Consider the following 21421-nt stretch of genomic DNA (forward strand, 5'->3'; position numbering starts at 1 on the left):
TTTTTTTTTTTTTTTTTTTCTAGCGCAACATAAATGAGAAAAAAAACACAGCGGGAGAAGGTGTTTGTACCCAGCTGCTCCTGTGTGTGTGTGTGTGTGTGTGTGTGTGTATGCTCACGTGATAAGTGTATGTGCGCTAGCGGTGCTTAGTGAGTCATCCGTCGCCTGTTCCACCTGCGTCATCATGCTGTGTTTTATCCAAGCGAAGGAGACTTAGACACAAAGAGATTGGAGGAACCCGCCTTAACGTCTGCTGCTGGGCGTTTTTACTTCACACTACGAGCGCAGAGGCAACAAATGAAACGTTTATCTTTATGTCGAATACGTAGTAGAGATCCATGTGATTCATTTCTGCCGGCTTGCTTGGTTTTATTCTCAAAAGTCTTTAGCCAACACTAGTAATAAATTGTCTCCTTGAACTCAAATTCGTTGCCTACAATTGAGTCACCTCAGTGCACAACAAGAAATGTGTTTCTTCTTTGTCATTATATGCTTTTATTACTATTGAAGATGACGTGCTTCTTCTTGCCAGCATCAAAAAAAATTAGCAGTGTGGAGCTAAATTTACTCCCTTTTTTACAGCGCAATAAATGATTTGCAGTTAAGAAGTTATTTTCTTAAGATTAGGATTTACTTAATAAAACCTTTTGAACTGCAATAGGTATAAAAATATAGATAATGTCACTTTAATTAAGCAGCATCATATCCATGTTTCATTATCCATGATTGAAGCAAAAACACCTTCAAGGTTTGGAATATTTCTTTTCGCCTCATTTCAGATGACTTTGAATTTTCAGATGAGATATTCTCCTTAAATCATGTGTAAAAATATAATGCTTTTGCTGTGCTTACACACAAATGTAAAATGTGTAACATAATTTAAAAACGTTTTCCTAAAAGCATCAAATCTTAAAATCTTTCCTACTGTGACGTATTGAATGTCAGTTAAATGACAAACATGTAATGTACCGGTATTTCTATTTTTATCTTGACATGGATTAACAAAAGACCAATAGAAGTTTTCTCTATTTTATTTATTTATTTTTTTTAATTTTGTGTTTCAGATCATTTTAGCTACTTTAGTTGGGCTACCTGTTCATTAGTCATTCAGCATTCAGCTGCTTTACAAACATGCCTAACAGTGTGTGTGTTTTGTTTTGTTTTTTTGTATTTGAATTTGTCTTTCTTGTAAGTGTAACAAAAGTGTAGGAGTCTTCTTTCAGCCATCTGATCAGCAGTGTGCAGCAGTAGATTGGGTATGGGGAGCAGTGAGAGTAAGCAGAATACAAAGTCAAAAAGCACTCATTAAATGTTCATCATGTTTAACCTTAAAGGTGAGTTACAGGTTTGCTTTGGAGCTCAGCCTCTTGTCTCAGGTTTTTTTTTTTTCTTCTTCCCATAATTCAGACGTCTCAGCCAAACAAATGTGCATAGCAGCAGGTTGTTTAAAAAACAAAATCATGGGCACAAAGCTACATCAGAAAGTTTTGAAAGTTAGCAGCCTCGTCTGTCACTTTCTGTTTCGTTTGTTTTGAGAGGCACCAATTATAAAATCACTGATTTTTTTTTTTTTTTTTTTTTGCTGCATGTGTACTTTGACCGGTTTTCTGTGCTGTTTTAATGTAGCTAATGCATTTTATGGAAGCACTCTTGTTATTCTGTCAGAATGCACCCCCTGCCCTTCCCCCCTTTTAAAGAAGCATTCCCTAAAAATGTGCAATTAACAATGCTTTCAAGAACCACTGAGCTAACATAGCAAAGCAACTGAATAACAGAATCTCTTCCATAGTTTTAGTACAAGTCTACTCTGTTTTTGGCCATCTAAAGCCGCCAGCTGATCTGCTCTTTTCTGCTGCTCCTTTCTTTCTTTCTCCTCTCTTTTTCTTTCTCTTTTTTTTTCTCTCTTTCTGTCTTTCGCTTTTCTGTGTGTATGTGTGTGTGTCTGCCTGCCTGCCTGTCTTTAGGTTCAGATAGTGCACAAAAAGCTGGACTTCAGCCACGTCACCTCCCGCTGTGGCTCCAAGGACAATATCAAACATGTCCCTGGAGGTGGCAATGTAAGTACTGCTGGAGCCAAGGGGCAAGACTCTGGAACGGTTGGACGCATTTGCATCTCTCCTTTTTTATATATATGTATATGTATATACAAGCCCTCACAGCTTGCTTTAAAGCCAAATGTTTCAAAGAGATTCATTTGCTCTGACGCAGAATAGACAATCTGGATCCGTCAATCTTCGCTGATTGGGTCTGATCTAGAAACTATTGGCGTGTCCATCAGAGCGAGGAGGAAATTGAGTTCAGCTATAAAGCCGCCTTCTCCTATATCAAACGTTTAAATGAAACTGATCGTCTTCAAAGTGGCCTGGAATTGAAGCATTGTAATTAGCACATCAGTGGCCCCCACTGTTTGCACTTTTGATTGATTTTACTTTTGAGCGTCCACCCCTCTGGTTCTTCTTCCCATCTGCTTTAAACACCTGCTGCACTATCCCATTGCATCTCTTGGCTGCTCTCAACAACGGCTTTGCCAGCTAAGGCTTGTGAATAAAACACCAAAGGTTTTATTGTATTAATATATAGTGAGGAATTATGTACCAAGTCAGTCTAAGGATTAAGCAAGGCTAATTTACCCTGTTTTAGACTATCAACCTGCACATATTGTGCACCATTTTACGTTTGATTTATATAAATGTGTGCATGTTGTGATCATGTGATGCCTGAAAAAAGACATCGTGTCTAAAATAAATCCAAATCCCATGGGAACCCCCCCGCCCCCCATTTCCTACAGTACTATAATTAAAAAGCAGCAAATGCATCATAATATAAAAACAAACAAAAAAAAAACATGACAAACAAAGGACAAATAAAGTATGTTCAAAATGTTTCACTATGAAATTTAAGCTGAATGGCATTCTCCTGCATTCTGCATACATACAGTAAAAGCATGATGCTGGCACCTCGAAAAAGTAAATGGGTTTTGCTGTTAAGCTGAGCGGATGCTGAAGTGCTACGTTCCGCGCTGGATCTGGTGATTTAATGGGCAGCATTGTGATCTGTGTTCTCCTCCAGGTGCAAATCTTGAATAAGAAGGTTGACGTGAGCAAGGTGACCTCAAAATGTGGCTCCAAGGACAACATCAAACATAAGCCAGGTTCAACTTTAAACTCTTCTGGGGGGTGGTTTCCTCCCTTCAAACTCTCAACTGCCTCCATTGTGCTCTCACGGCCGCTTTCGTTTCCCTGCTCCAGGCGGTGGTGACGTGAAGATCGAATCCCACAAGGTCAACATCAAGGCCAAGTCTAAGATCGGATCCCTGGACAACGTGGGACCAGGCAGCGAGCAGACAAATGGACACAAGGTTAAATTTAAACACAGTCTGCAGTGTTGTGTTTTTTTCATAGCTAAGTCTGGTCCTGCTGACTCACTGTGCTGCTTCTGCCTATCGCCACTAGGTGGTGTGAGAGTTCAAGAGTTGGCTGTGAGAAAAACATTTTTTTTTTGTTTTGTTTTCTGCCCACCTGTCTGTGTGTGTCCTTGTGCTCGTCTATATTTGGCCGCAGGAGGAAAAAACAGGAGAGAAGACATCTCCACCCGCAAGTGGCACTCCACAACAAACAACCGCACCGGCAGGCGTTGCCAAGGAGAACGGCATGAAGGAGCCCACTCCTTCTCCTTTTGGAGGAGACGGTCTAAAGGAGCCCCTTAGCATAGACAAACGCATCGCTGAGAAAAGTGGGTGCAAAATCCTACACAGTGCTCATTTTGGCAAAATTGTAAAAGCTTATTTGTGATTTTGACTTTTCAGTTGTTGCTTTATTTGTCGAGCTTTGTTCTCGCACAGCACAGTTATGTGACAGATGAGCTACACTCAGAGGAAAGAGGAGGTAACAGCAGATTCCTTGTTTGTGGTTAACAACCCAGAACAAGAGTGTGTTTGAACACAGAGCTGAATCCTCTACTGTAGTACCTTTCACAAATCTTCATACTCATAAATATTTGTCACTCTGTGTCATGGTGCAACCACTAGCGTCGTTGTACTTTGTTTTTATTTGATCTGTTAGGCCAGCAGACCTAAGTCGTTGCCCTTCTTTGCAAGATAGCTGAAACTTGATTAGATGTAATGGAGAGCATATATGATCAGCATTTTTCTGGTGTTGCTGCTGATTCTGATTGGATTTAGGTCAGGGCTTTAACTAGCGAGTTCTAGCATATGAACTTGGTTTGATCTAAACTAGAGCTGGAAAATATTTGCTAATGAGAATAGGTGAACTTTTTGTCCTGGAGGTTAGGTACCAGAAACGAGAGAGAGAGCTCCTCCAAGTCCGTCAGATATTGCTTATTATCTTGGAACCAGTGAGGAGTGGTTTCGATTGTCTGCATATTAAGCATATTAAATCAAGGTATAACTGCAAATGCATCCCGGAGTGTATTTTTTAATGATATTTTTTTTTTCTTTGAACAGACCTAGGTGGTGTACGTGCTCTGCTGCAGTGATAAAAATAGCCAACAAATGAAATTATGAGTAGACCTTCAGAGTAGAGATTAACAGGTCTTTGTAGATAAATTACTCTTCATTACTGCAACAGGCCACCAGACTGTGAGATCAAAGACAGCAGGAATCTTCCACCTCATGCTGGTATCAGACTTGGCTTATTTGATTTATGGCTGCAGCACTATTTTCTTTATTCAACCTTTATTTTACTAGGATAAAATCCCACTGAGATTAAAACCCTATTTTCAAGTGAGTCCTGGCCAAGAGGGAGGACTTCCACCTGCCAGTGCCCTTCTACTGACCCCAATACCATTAAAAAAATAAACTTTTTGACCTATCACTCCAATGAAACTCCATTAAACAGCAGCAAACTGTTAATTACAGACCATCTGTCCAGTATTTTTTAAGCTTGTCGTTGCCTTTTTCAGCATCTCTCCAGGTTCTGTGTGTTTCTTGTGTTTTCTGAGTCTGTTGTTCTTGTTTTTCTGCAGACTGAGTCCCTGTGAGCTCCAGATAGTGGTGGGACATGCATGACGCTCACTGACCTGCCAGTCAACTGACCAACAAAATTACCACGGCACAGTCTCTTCCCTCTGGCCCTGCCCTTCACCTCACCCACTGCAGCATCGAATCAACCGATTGCCTCTCAGTGTTTCTCTGAGGTCCGCCTGCCAGCGTCCTCCTACCGGCCCCGATCTTTGACCTCTAAAAGCACCCGAGCTGACATTTTGCCCCGTAACCTGCAAAGAAGACCACTTGTTGTTTGTCTACACATCTCTTTGTGGGGTTCCACCAGCTTGAATATCTCGTTAACCACAGACATAGTTAAGTTTTACCCCTGTTCACAAAATCTAACGATCCAGACACAGAAAATACCCTTAAGCAGAGTCACCTACTTCAGATATTGTTCAACCTACGAGTCTCAGTGCTGATAAAACACTTTTCTCGGATCTCTTCGGAAAGCCTTCACCTTCCAAAACTCCTCTGATGTTCTAACCGTGTCAGTAGAACTGTACTTCGCTTCCAGTTCAGTCCGTCAGATGTCACTACGCCTCATCTAGTCTTTCTTATTGGTATTCAACAGTTCACACTATTTAACCACACTCGTTATGATATGGTTAATATGGTTTATTCAGTGAAAAAACTAACTGCAGTGAGGTTTTTAACACCTTATTAACATTTTCCTGATAGACTTGGTAGAAGTGGTTGCAGAGAACACCATGGAGTTGTAATCGGCTTAAAAGTGTTTTACTAAAAGGATCTAATAAAGTTCAAAAGCTTACTTGGTGTATATTTGTCAGACGTAGGCTGCACATTAGGGTGAGAGAAGCGCCAAGAAACCAGCTTATGACAGAGTAATCAACCTGTTTTTCAGCTCGATTGTCCGCTATCAGTCGGAAATTCAAAAACCGGATCATTTTCGTGAACATGCCATATTTCTACTTGGGGAAGAAAACTTAAAATTAGCTATTTTCACTAGTGAGATGTTCAAAACTGAAGTCAGAGGTAGGTGGGAAGCTCCTTAAAAGGAATCTGTATTTTCTATGACGTGCCAAGATGTGTCTGCGTGTTATTCAGGTTGCGAGAGAGTGAAACTTTTCAAGCAGATAACATTAAGGCCGAACATATGTTTTCATAGTTGACGTGTTTTATCCTTTCAAGCTTTCAAACTCTGTCTTTTAGTTAGAGGCATTATTAAAAATGTGATTACCTCAAAGGAACGTCAAAAGAGGAAGGATGGAGAACGTTTGAAGCTTCTCTGAGTGGTCTTGGCTTTAAATTGATGATTCTGTTGTAAGTTGGGGTTGTAACAGGAAGACCCTAGTCCCTTTTGTTTGTTATCTTATGTTGCCCCCTTTTTAAATCAACAAACATAAAGGAATTGGTACACTGTGTACTTCTTTAAACTGTTGTTGCAGACAATGTCTATCATCTGGTTATGGAAAATGTTCTGGCAGAATTGATGTTGTGATCTAGAAAACAAAGATTAGAAGCTTTTCCAGCGGCTATCGCGAGCATGTCTTAACCCCAAATAGGCAACATTTAGAATAATTCTTGTGCCAAGTTGTACACAAATATGGGTATTAATAAACAGTCTGGAAATAATGCTTATGAAGATGCAGCAATCTTTAGTTTTTTTACCGTATTAAACATTTAATTGAGGTTGATCTCGTTCGGTGCAGTTGAAAAGGCAAAAGAAAAAAAAAACAGTTCTCCTACGTCAGACTCATTTAAGCACTTCCAGACATTCAGACATATATATTACTCTGTTCAACACATGTTTCTGCCTTTCTACTCATGACACTAACCTTTTTATAGTCCACCCCACCCCCTTCCTGCACACCTGCAACCCCTGTGAGGGAGCTGTTACTCTGAGACGTGTCTGGTCTACAATCATTAGAGAAAAGCAGGCATAGGGTATGCCATACCCCTTCTTTCCTTCGTGAATCTGTTGCCCCTCCTGGTTATGTGCGTCACCAGATCTGAGGGTTGAAAGCCCTCGCTGCAGGCAATGAACCACGCACACACACACGCATATATATATCTATAGGATAAGTTCACACACACATACACATCGGTGTGCCTGAGCACCGAACAGTCACACACCAAAAGCCACCACTTTGTGGTTGGGTAGTTCACACTGACATACTAATGTTGCTGAAAGAATGGTTTGTTTCATTGTCATTGTTGCATATTTTACCACACTGGCTTCCCATGTTGCAGCGTCTCTGCATCTCTTTCCTCTTCCTGTGTCTTTCTCCAGCTTTCTGACAGCAATACAGTAATATTATAAACGAAGGCTTCTTGTCACCTGCGCATTTACGTGACACAAAGACAGAAAGAGGACAGAGAACGGCTGAAGTGAAGAGAAGTTCAGAGAGAGGAGACAGTTGATCTGTAGGAGGAATAACAACATAGCATTCATGTTTAAAACTTTATGGTCATTTAGGGGTTTTCCTGTACACAATAAAGTCCTCCCACTTACAGTGAGACTCAGAGGAGCAGATCGTTAGGCTTCAAGTTGTCTGCTGCTCTTCTTGGCACATATTTTACCCTGACATTTGTATTGTAAATAGATGACAAAAAAAGGGGTTTTGTTAAAAAAAACTTTTGTGCAGCATGTTTGATTTGCGTTGGATGCCGTTTAAATATACAGAATGTTCTTAAATCGTACAACGCTGGACAGCAGGAACTGCCCAGCTCTAAAATGCCATGACTGCAGCAGTATTTTAGTTAAGCAGATCCCAGAACAGCTCGTATATTTGAAGTTTTCTTTCTAAAATACGTGTCATTTTAAAACTAGGAGAGGCTAAAAGCAGTTTGTTCACATTTATTATACACATACGTTGATCCTTTTTGGAGCAGCTGGCTGGGCTGCTTTAATCATATTCCCTTAAAGTAATTTGCTGTACGTTACTCCTAGTGCAGGCTCCCCTCGACACTGACTTTGATTTAGGCCAAAATGTTTCTGAAAAGTGCTACGCGTCACAAATCGAACATGGGTAGGCCGTGTCCTTCCTGCTCACAGTGATTTCAAGGTTGGGACGGTCTCTGGTGAATACACGGAGGGATTTGCGACATCTCTGTGGCGTACTGTAGTTGTCAGATGTGTGAAGTGTTACTACTGCATTCATCCTGTAGAGAGCGCTGCTTAGCCTCTTGAACACTGATAGTCTGGCTCTGTGACTTTACAAGAAGCTAATCGACAAACATCCCCCACCAGATTCCCCTATCCTGTACTTATTTAAGCTAGCGCTCTGTTATCGTGTCTGGAACACTAAATATTATCAGCACCACATGGCTCGTGTAAAGTTCCCTTGCAGGAAAAAAAAAAAAAAAAGGTTTTGTGCACTTTGAACACGGTCTAGTTCATTTCTTGATGCACTCAAGTGATATAGCTGTACTCAAGTTGCTTTACTGCATATTGGTAAAACCTCGTCAGCTGTGTACTGTACGTGTGTGCTTCTGGGAACAAAACCGTCTTGGTAGTTTAGTGAAACTTACGGTGATCAAAGAGCAAGTGATCAACTAGTCAACAGTTAAGTCTAGAAAACTTAAGAACAACATATAGGCGTATTTATTATCGTATCGTTCTTTCCAAACAATTCCCTCGAGTTGCCTGAAAGCAACACACGTGACATGACACATGCGTGGATCATATGTGAAAATATTAATAATAATAATGTGAATCTTTCTTTTGTTTTTTGTTTTTTGATTTTATTTTTTGTTTTTTCTTTGCAGGCAGAATAACTGAAATATCAAAGCACTTTGATAGATGTAGGTGCTGGACTGTGTATAGAGGAATAGGAGAAAGTTGTAGTCTTGTTGTGTCTCAGTAGCTCATTGTAAGAGTGCGCCGTCATAATGAGGAGATGAGCTGCTGTTTGGTGGATTTTAGTGGAACTTGGGTTATCGGTGTTGTGCTGCTGGCTTCGATAGTCAAACACTCAGCTCTCCAGGCTGCCCTGATGATATTCTCGTTGACATTCTCCGGGATTTACATTCTGGCCAAGCTGCAAGGTCACATCTACTGAATGGAATCATATATTTTTATCTTCTGCTCGAAAGGCTCACTGAACTCTGAGCCACCTTTCTTTAATATACGGTAGTTTACACACTAGGATAGATGTAACCACTAGATGGGTTAACAAAATGTGCGTTATTAGCAGAAGATGGTAGCTTTCAGACTTTATTTACATGCATGAAAACTGCAAATGCTAAGTTTTCCATGTGCTGCCATACTAACAGACATGTTCAAAAAGTTGCGCATCAACACTTGGACTCAGTTTGGTTTGTTTGCAATGGAAAAATTAAAAAAATGTTTAAAAAAAAAATCTAATGGATTAGCACAACATGACTGGTTTAAAAGATACAGTCAATATGCATTTAATTTATACTCAAAAGTACAACTTTCCAAAGTCAAAACTAATACGACTGCCTTACATTTAATGTTTGGGAATAGCTGCACTTAAAAAAAAAAAAAAGAACTGTTTATCTAGGTGAAAAAACTGCAATCACTTTTAATTAACATGTTGCTATAATGTTTGAAAGTGCAAAATGTAAGAAATACTTGTTAACTTACAGGCTAATACAACAAAGCCTGGTTAATAAATCTCTACCAAATTCAAACATTTTTTTTCCTTATTTAGATTAACTTTGTTTTGACTGATATAAGAAATTGTTCAATAAGCGACTTGGTCAAATCAAGGGAAATGGGGAATATAAAATCAATATTTTTCAAAAGCAGGAGTGTTTTCGTCATATTATCTTTTATTAAATAAATAATCTATATATATTTATTGCACCAGGCCACTAAAAATCAAATTCTACATAATACTTATCTGTAATGTACAGCTTTCAAACTGATATTATTGTTGCTTAAATCTACAGTTTAGGTGTTCAGTAATGGAGCATTAAATCTTCCAAGATTATAAAGATTTAATAGGATTGCAGTGCTTATTATTTAGTACAGCATTATTTAGTGAAAGAGGATATGGGAAGAAGTTAATGTTGCTTTGCAGCTTGGACAAAAGGTAATAACCAGATTCACTCTAATATCAACTCACAATGGTTTCGTGTAGCCTTTTAACAACACCCTTCCACTAGTATCTCACACTGTCCCTTGTACATAATCAACACTGTGTTTTTATCACCCCAGAAGTATTTAATTAAAGTTAAAAACAATAGAGAAATGAAAAAAAAAACATCTTACGTTTTAACAGGATGTTGTGGATGTTGCCAGTTGAACATACCCGTTCACGTAAACCTGCAACAGCTTAGCTCAATTAAGGTGTTATTGTAAGAGTGAAAGAGCAAGTAAGGAAACATGTACTGTTTTTCTTTCCTTTTTCAGAGTCTGCCTTTTTTCACCAAGAAAAGGGCTGATGAAGTTTCAAGAATGTTTTTTAAAATGTGTTCAACATTCTGAATACATGTGTGAGGTTGTCTCTGTTCTGTTTTCAGAAGATCGATTAAACACGACGACACTAATTACTGGTTTCAGGAAGTAGTGACGTGTAATCGGTGTGAAATGCACCGACGCGTACTGGCGGCCTGATCTGTCTGATGTCTACCACAACAGAGTGAGAGTACTGAAAACCAAACTTTGTGTGTTTTGGCATGTAGTGTGGACTCATGTCCTGTATTAGACCGCCCCCCTGAACTAGCACAGTGACATAACTACCAACACAGGACTGAGTTAGGGCAAGTCTTGGACCAAATTGTTTCTTCACTGTCAACAGAATTATGAAGAAATCTAAACGTTAAAAAAAATTAGAGGTGAAATTAACATGTAGCATAACTGAATACGGAGTGTGTTGGTAGATATGTACCTGGAGCCCCAACCTGTCTCAGTCCTACAGAGGTTTGTCAACACTCCAGTACTGAAAAAGAAGCTGATTGTTTTATCTTTTATTCCACTCACAGCAACCACTGGCTGGCTGCTCAGTAAAACCTGAAATCTGATTAAACGTCAAACGCAGAGGTTTCACTTCACACTTATAAGCTGTGCTTTGGTCCCCTGCTCACCCTTAAATACCAACCGTAGACTTAATAATCTTCGACAGCAGACAAAGGAGACTTCCTTTCAGTACTGCTGAGTGGACACTCTGTAGTGCGTGCTGTATTATTGTTTAGAGCACAACACCATTGCAAGAGCATGCAGGAGACAACAAACCAACAGTTGGTTGTTAGAAGCATCCGTCCTATTAGATAGCGCTCATCTCCCCCCTTCAATTCTGAATATTTGGTATGAAAGAGATGTTCATTGTGTTTAACTGTTAACTAGTGATGTGAATATTAATCATAAAATAAAAAAGATGGGCAAGAAAACTCAGTGTTGTTGCTTTATTATTTCTTGACATACTGGGTTTTAAAGATGACTGTGCATTAGTAACATTCTAGACTTGTAGTGAAGGCATAAGGGGCATAACAATTTTTAATGTTTTTAGAACCTTAAACTGTTTAAATTTAGTTTTTTGTAAGCAAGAATTCATAATAAAAATATATGATCAAATCATTGTGACCATACACGAATCAATTAATTAGAATATCTGATGAAGTTTATTTGTCAGATTAAAAGTCATTTAGGGACATATTAGACATACTTTTTATTCAGTCTACATTTCTGTACTGGTCTGATGTAATATTCTGATCTATGTGTTTTCATGATGTTTCACTGTGAGATGAGTTACTGAAATAAATTAACTTTTCAATAATGTTGTACCTGTACAGGCAGATTCCAATTCAGTTCAATTTGAATGTATAAGAGAAGTGTCTATCCTTTACGGCTGCTTTGGTCTTTCTAAAACAAACAAAACAAATCTGACAAGATTCTATAAAGCTTGATGGGAAAAGTTATTATGCATTTAGTTAGTTTAGTTTTATACTTGGGTAAAACATCACATTTTGAGATGACAAGGTCTGATACTGCTACATTTTTCTACCATAAGTAAGGTCCTCAATTTTTAACTCAGGATTTTCTCTTCATACAAGACATTTGTCAGACTTTTTAAAATTATTTCTCAGTGTTTTAGATAAACGCCACTACTGCAATACAATACTTAACCAACAGAATCCTTGCATTCCCAGTAATAACTTAGTGTCACATTTTTAATCGGCAAAAAGGCCCTTTGGTGAAAACTAGTCATAGTCACTAGCTGATGAGATGCAGGTGTGTTGGTGAAACTACCCCATCTTTCGGTCAAAAATGGAACTAGCGGATGTGAAGATGGACGCATTTGGTAGGTCTGAATTTTGGGGGCTGTTGTAGACACACTTACACCTGTACTTATTCGGCAATAGGTACTTTTTGAGCTAATGATGTAGTGATTGGAGTGAAGGCCGAATAGATTTACTTAATATGATTCAAAGGGAGGTGTTAGCCAGCTCGCGCATCAAGTGTTTACCGTTGCTAGCTTGTACAATAAAACTAAAAACGTATTTTAACGTCATGAAATTTAGTCAAAACTTCTAAAGTGAACTTGTAGCTGCTGTTTTTCACCAGATACATTCAAACAAAACAGGGGGAGAATTGACTTGCTGTGCTTTTCGTGCTAAAACGTGATGTCCTGCACACTTTTAGCTACAACACTTTTGACACGAAGCTGAAGTTGGTTTCCGATTGCAGCTTCCGATTCTTGGAATAGCTTAAGGGCGATTCCACCCAATTTTTCCACTACCTTCGACATCTTCCATCTACTCTAGTTAAAAAAGCTACACATAGACTCTTCAAACTTGAACTAGATTATTCTCAACTAATAGCAGAATATTTACAACCAAGTTTGTGATTTATGAAGCTTTAATCTGATTTGTTAAACTTCAATAAACAATTCAGCACTTTTTATGCAACTGGATCGCACTGGAATTGCTCCAGCTCCACAACTAGGAAAAAAAGGATAAATGCTTTGAAACGGTTTTTGTTTTAATATTTAACTAATTTGAAAATATTTTTCGTAGCATATTTATAACATGCTAACAAATGACAAACTATTTGTTAACATGTTTAAGTTGCTTGCTGTATCAGAAACTTTGGTCAAAACATAAAACACTGGAGTTTATTGTATCAGGGATTTAGCCATGATGGTACACTTCAATAAACAATTCACAATGTAAATTTCCTTGGAAAATAGTGATAGTAGCCCAATTTTCCACCATGTATTGACAGCAAGTTGAAATGGTCCCAAAAGTGAGCTGTCTCCTTTCTTCTACTCTTGTTCCTGATGGCTGGATGGCATGGCATTGCATCCTTGGGCTCAAAGATAACCTGTGAAATTCTTGCTGGCTGCCTTCCGAGCGCTGATGTTTCAGCTGACAGCTGAGGGTCAGCGTCTGACGCACAGCAGAGGGACAAAGCGTTCCTGTATTCAGATAAGCAGCAACAGGTGAGTGTCAAGGAATAGACGAGATGTAGTAATTCAAAAAAGTCTCAAAGGATGAACATTGAAACGACATAAAATCCAGTTTATTTAGAGGGGTATTAGATTTTATTCATTTAATAAGGAGCTACTATACTGACAACACTTTTGTCATAGTTCTATTTTTACCTAGTAATGATTTTTATTTTAAGTACGGTCAATTGTTTCTGGTAGATGTTTCCACAATTTTGAGTTACTACAGGTGTGACATTTGGGATTTAACTAATTATTAATTAATGTTCCATAATTAAATATACCAATGTTTCAATGTGGTTTATCAGTAGCACTGTGTAATGCAGCTTTTACTGGCTATGGGTCTAAGTAGCCACTGAGGGAGAGAGTATTCAAAAAATAACCAGAATGTGGTCTAATAAACTTATTGATTCCATGAACCTAATACTTATAATAGTGTTATGACAATACTTCTACATCCAAAGATCATATTCATTTGGTCTAAACTGATTCTACTTGATTCATTGAGTGAAAACTTTTTTTGACTAAATTATATTTGATTATACTTGTTTGTAAAAATCTATGACAAATCATGTGCATTTTTTTTTTAAATCTATCTCGGCTGGAATTTAGGATAGAGAACTGGAGACATAAACCAGGACACAATATATATAGGGACGATGTTATAGTTCTTTAGTATATTTGTTGTTACAGGAAGCAATTTGCCCAGTCTCACTATCTGGCTTGTCAAACAATATCCAACAAGTCAAAATAAAAGTAAATTGCTTTCCTTTTGTTGAGAGGATATTGCTGATAAAGTGTTATCTTTCAAAGGCTAGGAGGTCTATTGGATTTACAAAAACTGCTATAAATCTGGATGAAAACACAGCCGTTCACTTGTGGGTATTCATGCTCCTCCAGCTGAAAGTTGTCCTTCCTGTTATATGTAGGATGAATGTTAGTGGGTTGGAGTAGCCTTGCTGATGTACAACTTGTGCATGAGTTGTAAGTTCATAAATTGAAAGCTGGTGTCATATTGTACTTATGAGTACTATATGTTCCACACAGCCTGAGAAAACTCTGGTCACTCCAACAATTTGTCTGGCATCTCAATATAGGATTGGCATAACAGGAAATTTTACAAGTTATTTTTGTAATGTATTAAAACCTTGTTTGATCTTAATACTGGAAACTGGGTATTGCATAGTTTGTATCAAACATATCCTGGTGAAAAAGGAGAGTGTAGATTCACCGAGTATACAGTACACCTAAACATGACAGTTTGATGAAGCAAGTTTTCGTGAATTTTTCCTACATTCACAACGACTGCCTTTACTGCTTGTGATAGTTCTCCGAAACAAAAGACTTTTGAAATGGTAATTTTCATTCACACGCTGATGAGGGTAAGTTAATGGATTGTAGATTTTTTTTAACAGCAGAAGATGAAGTATTTTATGAAAATAAAAGAAGAAATGATACATTTTAGGTGGATGTAGAAGTATACAAGCAAATTGTATAAGCTAACTTTATACATACTTTTTTAAAAAAACTGGGCATAAAGAGAATGGCCTGATTTTAATGTCTCTGTCTGGACATGCCTCACAATCTGCAGATAGGAAACGAAATGCTAAAGCTAAAAAGGTAACACAAGCTGACTAAATATTTTTTTTATTTCACTCAATGTATGGTATTAATCTACAGAAAAAAATTTGTTTCATCTAACTATTTTAAATTGTGACCTTAGCAAAACATGTTTAGTCAAAAATCCTATCGCTAGACTGCTGCTAGGCTACTGATGTGTCAACACTATCACTGATCCATGCTGGGCCTAGCAAGTGTTTTTTTGTGCTTGCTTCCCCAACATATGCATAATGCACACTACATCTTTGCCTCTATGTAAACTTTTGAACTACTTGACTCTAATCTATTCCCAGGCCATAGCAGGTTGTCCTCCACGAAAGGTCCCCATTCCCAGCTGTCTAGAGTCCTTGTATCTCTGACTTCTGTAATCACAAGGGGAGATGTAAAGCACCTTGTCTCTCTTAATTTTGCAGTCTATGACAACTGTGGTTTCAGATGAAGTTTCTATTGTTAGAATGCTTGTTATGTTCTGATTGTTACTTGAGGAGGTGTTGAATATGTGTCCCTGCCTCCATATGTCCTTCTGCTGTCTTGCCCATCTCCTTGACTCCACTTCAGTAATAACGTTGTCTGTGACTGCAGCATCACTGCATAAGCTCAGGTTTGAAATCTACTAAAGATTAAAGAAGTATATTGGTGCTTGGGACTTGACGTTGCTTCAAAAATAAACGTGAGAAAAGGTAGGGCTCGATTGATTTACATTTTAGATTTCTTAATTTGTGAAATGTATAAGTATCATATACTTGTTAAACCAATCTACTTTTTTATTGTATCCTAGTTATACTGATGTTTGCAATTCTACATCTCTGAAGTTAAGAATTGGTTACAGTTAAAGGAAAATAGATGTTTAAGAGCTTAAAGAAGTAATCAAAAAGCATGATATGTTTCTAAGCAAGAATCTACACATTTCAGATATTATCTAGGTTGCTTAAGAACGTAATACTTTCTAAACCTATTGATTAAATGTTAAAAGCAATAATTTACTATGTGGACGGTTTGAAGAGCTACAGAGTCTAATTCTCTTATTTTTACTGTTTTTCGATTGAAACATCAAAGACTGATACCATGAAGCAGCATGCATCCGAGGACTGGGACATCCTTCACACCAGCATCCCACCATAACAGGTAACTTTATTAGGTACTGGGGATAATACTTAGAGCATATTCACATTTGGTAAAAATTCAGTACAGCTGATTTCTACAATTTGTTCAGCTAGAGGTCCTCAAGTAGTAAAGCTTTGATGTATATAAAAATAGGTCTTCTAGAATGGCTTAATTTTTTTTATCCTCATGGATTTAGTGGGTCCATCATTTGGTTCTTCTATTGTGCTGTATTTCGTCTTTGTATATAACAATCAGCATGCCTGGATGTGTGTTGATAAAATGGTGCAACCACAAAACCTCCCAAAAGCCTTTATTTTCCTGAGAGTCATAGGAACCAAAACCAAGTCATCCATCCCATTGCTTTGTCAGTGTAGGCAAGGTATTGGCTTGACATTTGGTTAAACTTGAAAAAAATCTCTCTGCCTAAGGCAAAGTATTTTGATAACATTTTAAAATCCAGTGTTACTGCATTTTTGTATGCACAGAGCTCATTTCTTTTTTTACAATGTTGTGTAAAAGACGAGTCATCGCTAATGTCTTTATTTTATGTGTCCTATGATCTAGATTATGTACTAGTTCATTTGTTTTTAAGGTTTTGTTCGGGGTTTGGATTCTTTTTTTACGTATTCTAAGTCTAGTGTTTACTCGTGTCAAATTCAACATATCAACCTTTTATTAATTTGTGTTGCATAGAATGCTATACTATATATACTATACCAATGAAATGTTTCAATAGTTCATATTTATTGCACGATATTACATAATAAGTTAAATAGGATAACATTATGGACAAACTGTTGAAGTGCAGTCTTCCACATTTTTCAGCAACCCTAGCAAAGATGTGCAAGAATCCTTAAAATAAAAAAAATATAATGGATTGCAGGAGAATGGTAATGATCATTTTTGCTGCTTCCTCATAAGAAGCTTTGGAGACATTTTCTTATAGCCTTTAAAATCCTCTTCATTGTTTTGTTAAGCGGATGGGAATATTGGTAGTGTGATAAATCCTGGTCCTTGAAAAGAATGATTTCGTTAAAGCTTAAATTGTTTTAAACTTTGTCATTTCTGCTTCGTACATTGGTTACTTTAGAAAACTAGTTATTCTCATATTGCCATTGTTTGTCCAATGAAGGTCAACACTTATTTCTAATGCATGCTCTCCTGTCTTTTCCATTTTGAAGAGTGGCAAAGAGTAAATTTCTTCTGTGTCACTACACAATTATTCCTCATAGGAGCAGGAAGTTGTGTACTTATAATAAAATAAAATACTCAACACCAGTCAATTTTAAAAGGTAAAGCACCAGTAAAAACACTTCACTGTTTATTTTATAAAGGTGATACAGGTGGCAATAATCCTGACAGTCCAAAAAACCAGTTTTTGTATGAGTTATTTTTCCTCACTGAATGACAGTCATCATATTATGGGTTGAATTTTCATTCAATTTTCCATTAAAGATTAAGCTGCTGCAATAAAATAATTGAGTTCTTACAAGGTTGCAAATAAATATGGAGAGAATATTTGCTAATTTATAGGTAGATTCAAATGTCATTAGAAAAAGATACACTCTTGTTGTTTCCTCAGATGATAGGAAGCAACACGCTTCCTATCATGCAGTATAAATGATGTAGGAATATAAAGGTGACCCATTACTACCATGTCAGAGTAACTTGAGTTTCTATATTTAGTTAAAACTAAGAAAATAATAAAAAATTATAGTGTTCAATGCAAATAGAAAATAGGAATTAGGCTACACTGCAAAACTGTAAAATAATGTATTAAAACCCTATGAATCAATACAGTCATAAATAAAATGAATGTATTTTTATATGAATTTAACAATGGCAAAAGAGATCCCTTTGTCATTTAGTTTTTTGTAATTTGGTACTTGAAAGTGGAGGATCAAGAAACAGTCATGGTCCACTTTGAGATGCAGATTCACTTTATTCTACTGAACAAACTACATGCATAGGGAGACACCATGAAGATAAGAAGTGCCTCTGAAGTAGGGATTCATTCCATCTCCCTTACTCTTCATCGTGCCCTTTCTGAAAAAAGAGAGAGAAATATATTCAAATAGTTACACAGCTATTTTTTCTGATTCCTTTTTTACCTGTTAAATGTTCGCAACATTGCAACATATGCTTCAGTCTTAGACATGGTTTACTCAAACCTATTTTCTTTATACTTACAATATGAGGACATATTTTGTTGAGAAAAGTTCTTGCTACTATTTTAAGTCTCATTTAAACATCAGTATTTTATGGTCTTGGATTGAATCTTTGGGTGTTTTAACCTCAACACATCACTTAAATATTAAGAAATTGAACTAACCTTTGACCCCACATCGCGACTCTTGGCACGTAGCTTGTTGACCTGAGACTCTGCAATATCGGCTCTCTCCTCAGCTTCATCAAGCTCATGTTGAATCTTGCGGAACTTGGTGAGATTGTTGTTGGCCTGTTCCTCCTGTTTAGCAAAGTGACATATTCTGATAAGTGTCACGTGCTTTTAAGGTAATCATCACAAATGTGATTTTTAATTAACTTTAATAGAAGCTATTTCAACTTTGCAAATTTATTGATATACTCTTGTTAGGGGTGAAATGTAATTTCATCAACTCTAGATGCTATCTTTTGCCTGTTATCTACTTCAGAAATGAAGCTTTAATTGCAGATTGTGGTGATTTATGAAGCTGAAGAACTTACTGCCTCCTCCGCAGCTTTCTTGTAGGATTTGACCTTTAGCTGTAGTTTGTCCACCAGATCTTGCAGACGGGACAGATTCTTACGATCTTCCTCTGTCTGAAATAAAAAAGAGAAATATTTTTGTTTTTTTAATTGCATGTTAAATAAAATGTTTGAGTGTCTTTAGGTCATACCTCAGTTGGTCAACTTAGAAGTATATGTAAGAAGTAAGTGATCAAGTAATCTAATAAGATGCCTTGGTGACTCCTTGTGATTAATTGTGCACGTCTGGAAATTTTTTGGTGGATTTGAAAGCCATTTTTGGCATTTTGTTTGACTAACTTCAATGTGCCAATTCATATTTTGGTGTAGCATAAAGATGAGTACAATCTTAAGATACTGTAGTTGTGGACAGGTTTAGTGAAGTTATTTCCATTTGTTTGTTGTGTAACAACATTTCATAAAAAAGAAAAAAAAAAAAAACATTTCCCGCACCTGATATGTCAGTTCTTTGATGCGTCGCTCATATTTGCGAATTCCCTTGATGGAGTCACTGGACCTTCTTTGTTCAGCCTCCACTTCATTTTCCAGTTCTTTGATCTATTGCAAAATTTAAAATAATCGTGTTTACGAGGAAATTATATGAATCCAGGATATCAAATATTGTACCAGATAGATGATTTAGTTGTGTTTTAATCATGAAGAGATTTCTGAAATTACACTCACCCTGGCCTCGAGCTTCTGGATCTGCTTCTTGCCTCCCTTCATGGCGATCTGTTCAGCTTCATCCAGACGGTGCTGCAGATCTTTGATGGTCTGCTCCATGTTCTTCTTCATGCGCTCCAGGTGAGCGCTGGTGTCCTGCTCTTTCTTCAGCTCCTCAGCCATCATGGCAGCATCAGTGATGGCCTTCTTGGCCTTCTCTTCAGCATTTCTGCATTCCTGCACAGCCTCCTCCACTTCAGTTTGAAGCTGAGCAATATCACCCTCCAGCTTCTTCTTCTGGTTTATCAGGCTGGTGTTCTGTTCACATGTAAATTGAACCCTTTCAGAATTCCTCAGTAATAATTGTACAACTTGAGAAGAAATTGATTAAAACTGTCTCACCTGTGAGTGCAGTAGCTGCACCCGTTCACTAACATCCAGCAGCTCTTGCTCAGCAAGTTTGCGGCTTCGTTCAGTTTGCTCTAAAGCGCCCCTCAGTTCCTCTACTTCAGCCTGAAGCAGGTTATTGCGTCTTTCAACAATGGCATTGTTTTCCTTCATGTCATCATTGGCTCTCAGAGCATCATCAAGTTGGAGTTGAGCATCCTGAAAGAGTGACATTTATTGTGAGAAAAATTGATGAATAGCATTTATGGGTAAGAGCATGGAATGTGAAGATTGAAAGCACTAGAAGTTCATATGACTATGACTAACCCAGTCATACACCAAAATATTTTCTAGACCATGGCAAAATAAAATATCATTTGAATCTAATCTTTAAAATTGTTTGATTGCAGTTTTTTTTAAACCCCAACAATCTGGATTATTGAATTAACAAAAGACTACAACTTTAATGCAGACCTTCAGATGTGAATGAACCGACTTGAGCTGCTTCTGGGCCTCAGCCGCCTGCCTGTTGGCTTGGCTAAGCTGGATCTCCATCTCGTTGAGGTCTCCCTCCATCTTCTTTTTCAGACGAAGGGCTTCATTCCTACTGCGAGTTTCAGACTCAAGGGAGCTCTGGAGAGTATCCACCATCCGCTGCTGGTTTCGCTTTACTTGTTCCATCTCCTCATCTTTCTCAGCCAGCTTCCGCTCAAAGTCAGCTTTTATTTGGTTCAACTCAAGCTGGACTCTGAGAATCTTGCCTTCCTCATGCTCCAGTGAGGCCTATAGAAACAGGATGAGTTGCTTGAAATAATTCATTTCACTGAACACTACAATATTTTAATTCTAGTAAAGGTTTTGCTCTGCACTTAACCTCTGCTTCCTCAAGAGCTGTCTGTATCTCGGACTTTTCTTGTTCCAGCTGCTTCCGAATCTTCTCAAGCTCATGAATGTTCTTTCCTCCCTCACCAATTTGCTCAGTGAGGTCAGATATTTCCTCTAAAACCATAATTGAGACGATGTATGAATTCTTTTTTCTAATTAAACTTTTTGTCTGATGTCTTATTGATGAATAACCAACCTTGAAGGTTCTTGTTTTCCCTCTTCATGGTCTCCAGATGTTCAAGAGACTCTTCATAGGAGTTTTTAAGTTTGAAGAGTTCTGTGCTCAGAGATCTGGCTTCTTTCTGAGAACTCTCTAACTCTGACTGAGACTCTTCATACTTCTGTTTCCACTCTGACAAAACCTAAAAAAATGATGGAGATGTAAGTATTTTCTCTTTAGGTGTGGTAAGTTCATACAGCTGTCTCTTTTCAACCTTGTCAAAGTTCCTTTGCTTCTTGTCCAGAGCAGCAGCAGCAGCATTAGACCTCTCCACATCCACCATGAGATCTTCAATCTCATTCTGCAGTCTGTGTTTGGTCTTCTCCAGAGAGGAGCATTTGGCATTCACTGCTTCAACAGCCTCCTCAGCCTCCTGCAGACGCTGAGCCAGCTTCTTCCTTGAGAAATTGCCATTAAAACCATTTAATGAACCTA

The 21421-nt window shown here is 37.8% G+C and overlaps 2 protein-coding genes across 11 annotated transcripts in view; one reads left to right on the forward strand and one right to left on the reverse strand.

Annotated features, from left to right (window-relative positions):
• Nucleotides 1–10756, forward strand: part of LOC103146972 (microtubule-associated protein 4-like) — an 82631-nt gene extending 71875 nt beyond the window's left edge. For 6 of the 10 annotated variants that reach the window (XM_016678022.1, XM_016678018.1, XM_016678019.1 and 3 more), the window contains 5 exons: nucleotides 1965–2057; nucleotides 3070–3151; nucleotides 3249–3358; nucleotides 3561–3732; nucleotides 4984–10756. In XM_016678022.1, coding sequence (XP_016533508.1) covers nucleotides 1965–2057; nucleotides 3070–3151; nucleotides 3249–3358; nucleotides 3561–3732; nucleotides 4984–4988 — 462 coding nt within the window. In that variant the 3' untranslated portion in view covers nucleotides 4989–10756. The remainder of the gene's footprint in view (nucleotides 1–1964; nucleotides 2058–3069; nucleotides 3152–3248; nucleotides 3359–3560; nucleotides 3733–4983) is intronic. The other 4 variants (XM_016678020.1, XM_016678021.1, XM_016678024.1 and 1 more) reach the window with 1 other exon arrangement.
• Nucleotides 10757–18021: 7265 nt separating this feature from the next.
• LOC103147022 (myosin-7-like) overlaps nucleotides 18022–21421 on the reverse strand; it is a 15521-nt gene continuing 12121 nt past the window's right edge. Inside the window, exons 29-38 of the mRNA XM_016677994.1 lie at nucleotides 21201–21418; nucleotides 20963–21128; nucleotides 20756–20880; nucleotides 20356–20664; nucleotides 19897–20100; nucleotides 19516–19812; nucleotides 19285–19389; nucleotides 18811–18906; nucleotides 18437–18571; nucleotides 18022–18150 (exon numbers count right to left, since the gene is read on the reverse strand). Coding sequence (XP_016533480.1) covers nucleotides 18130–18150; nucleotides 18437–18571; nucleotides 18811–18906; nucleotides 19285–19389; nucleotides 19516–19812; nucleotides 19897–20100; nucleotides 20356–20664; nucleotides 20756–20880; nucleotides 20963–21128; nucleotides 21201–21418 — 1676 coding nt within the window. The 3' untranslated portion in view covers nucleotides 18022–18129. The remainder of the gene's footprint in view (nucleotides 18151–18436; nucleotides 18572–18810; nucleotides 18907–19284; nucleotides 19390–19515; nucleotides 19813–19896; nucleotides 20101–20355; nucleotides 20665–20755; nucleotides 20881–20962; nucleotides 21129–21200; nucleotides 21419–21421) is intronic.

This window comes from Poecilia formosa, unplaced genomic scaffold, assembly GCF_000485575.1.
Source record: "Poecilia formosa unplaced genomic scaffold, Poecilia_formosa-5.1.2 Scaffold172, whole genome shotgun sequence".
Classification (NCBI taxonomy): Eukaryota; Metazoa; Chordata; class Actinopteri; order Cyprinodontiformes; family Poeciliidae; genus Poecilia; species Poecilia formosa.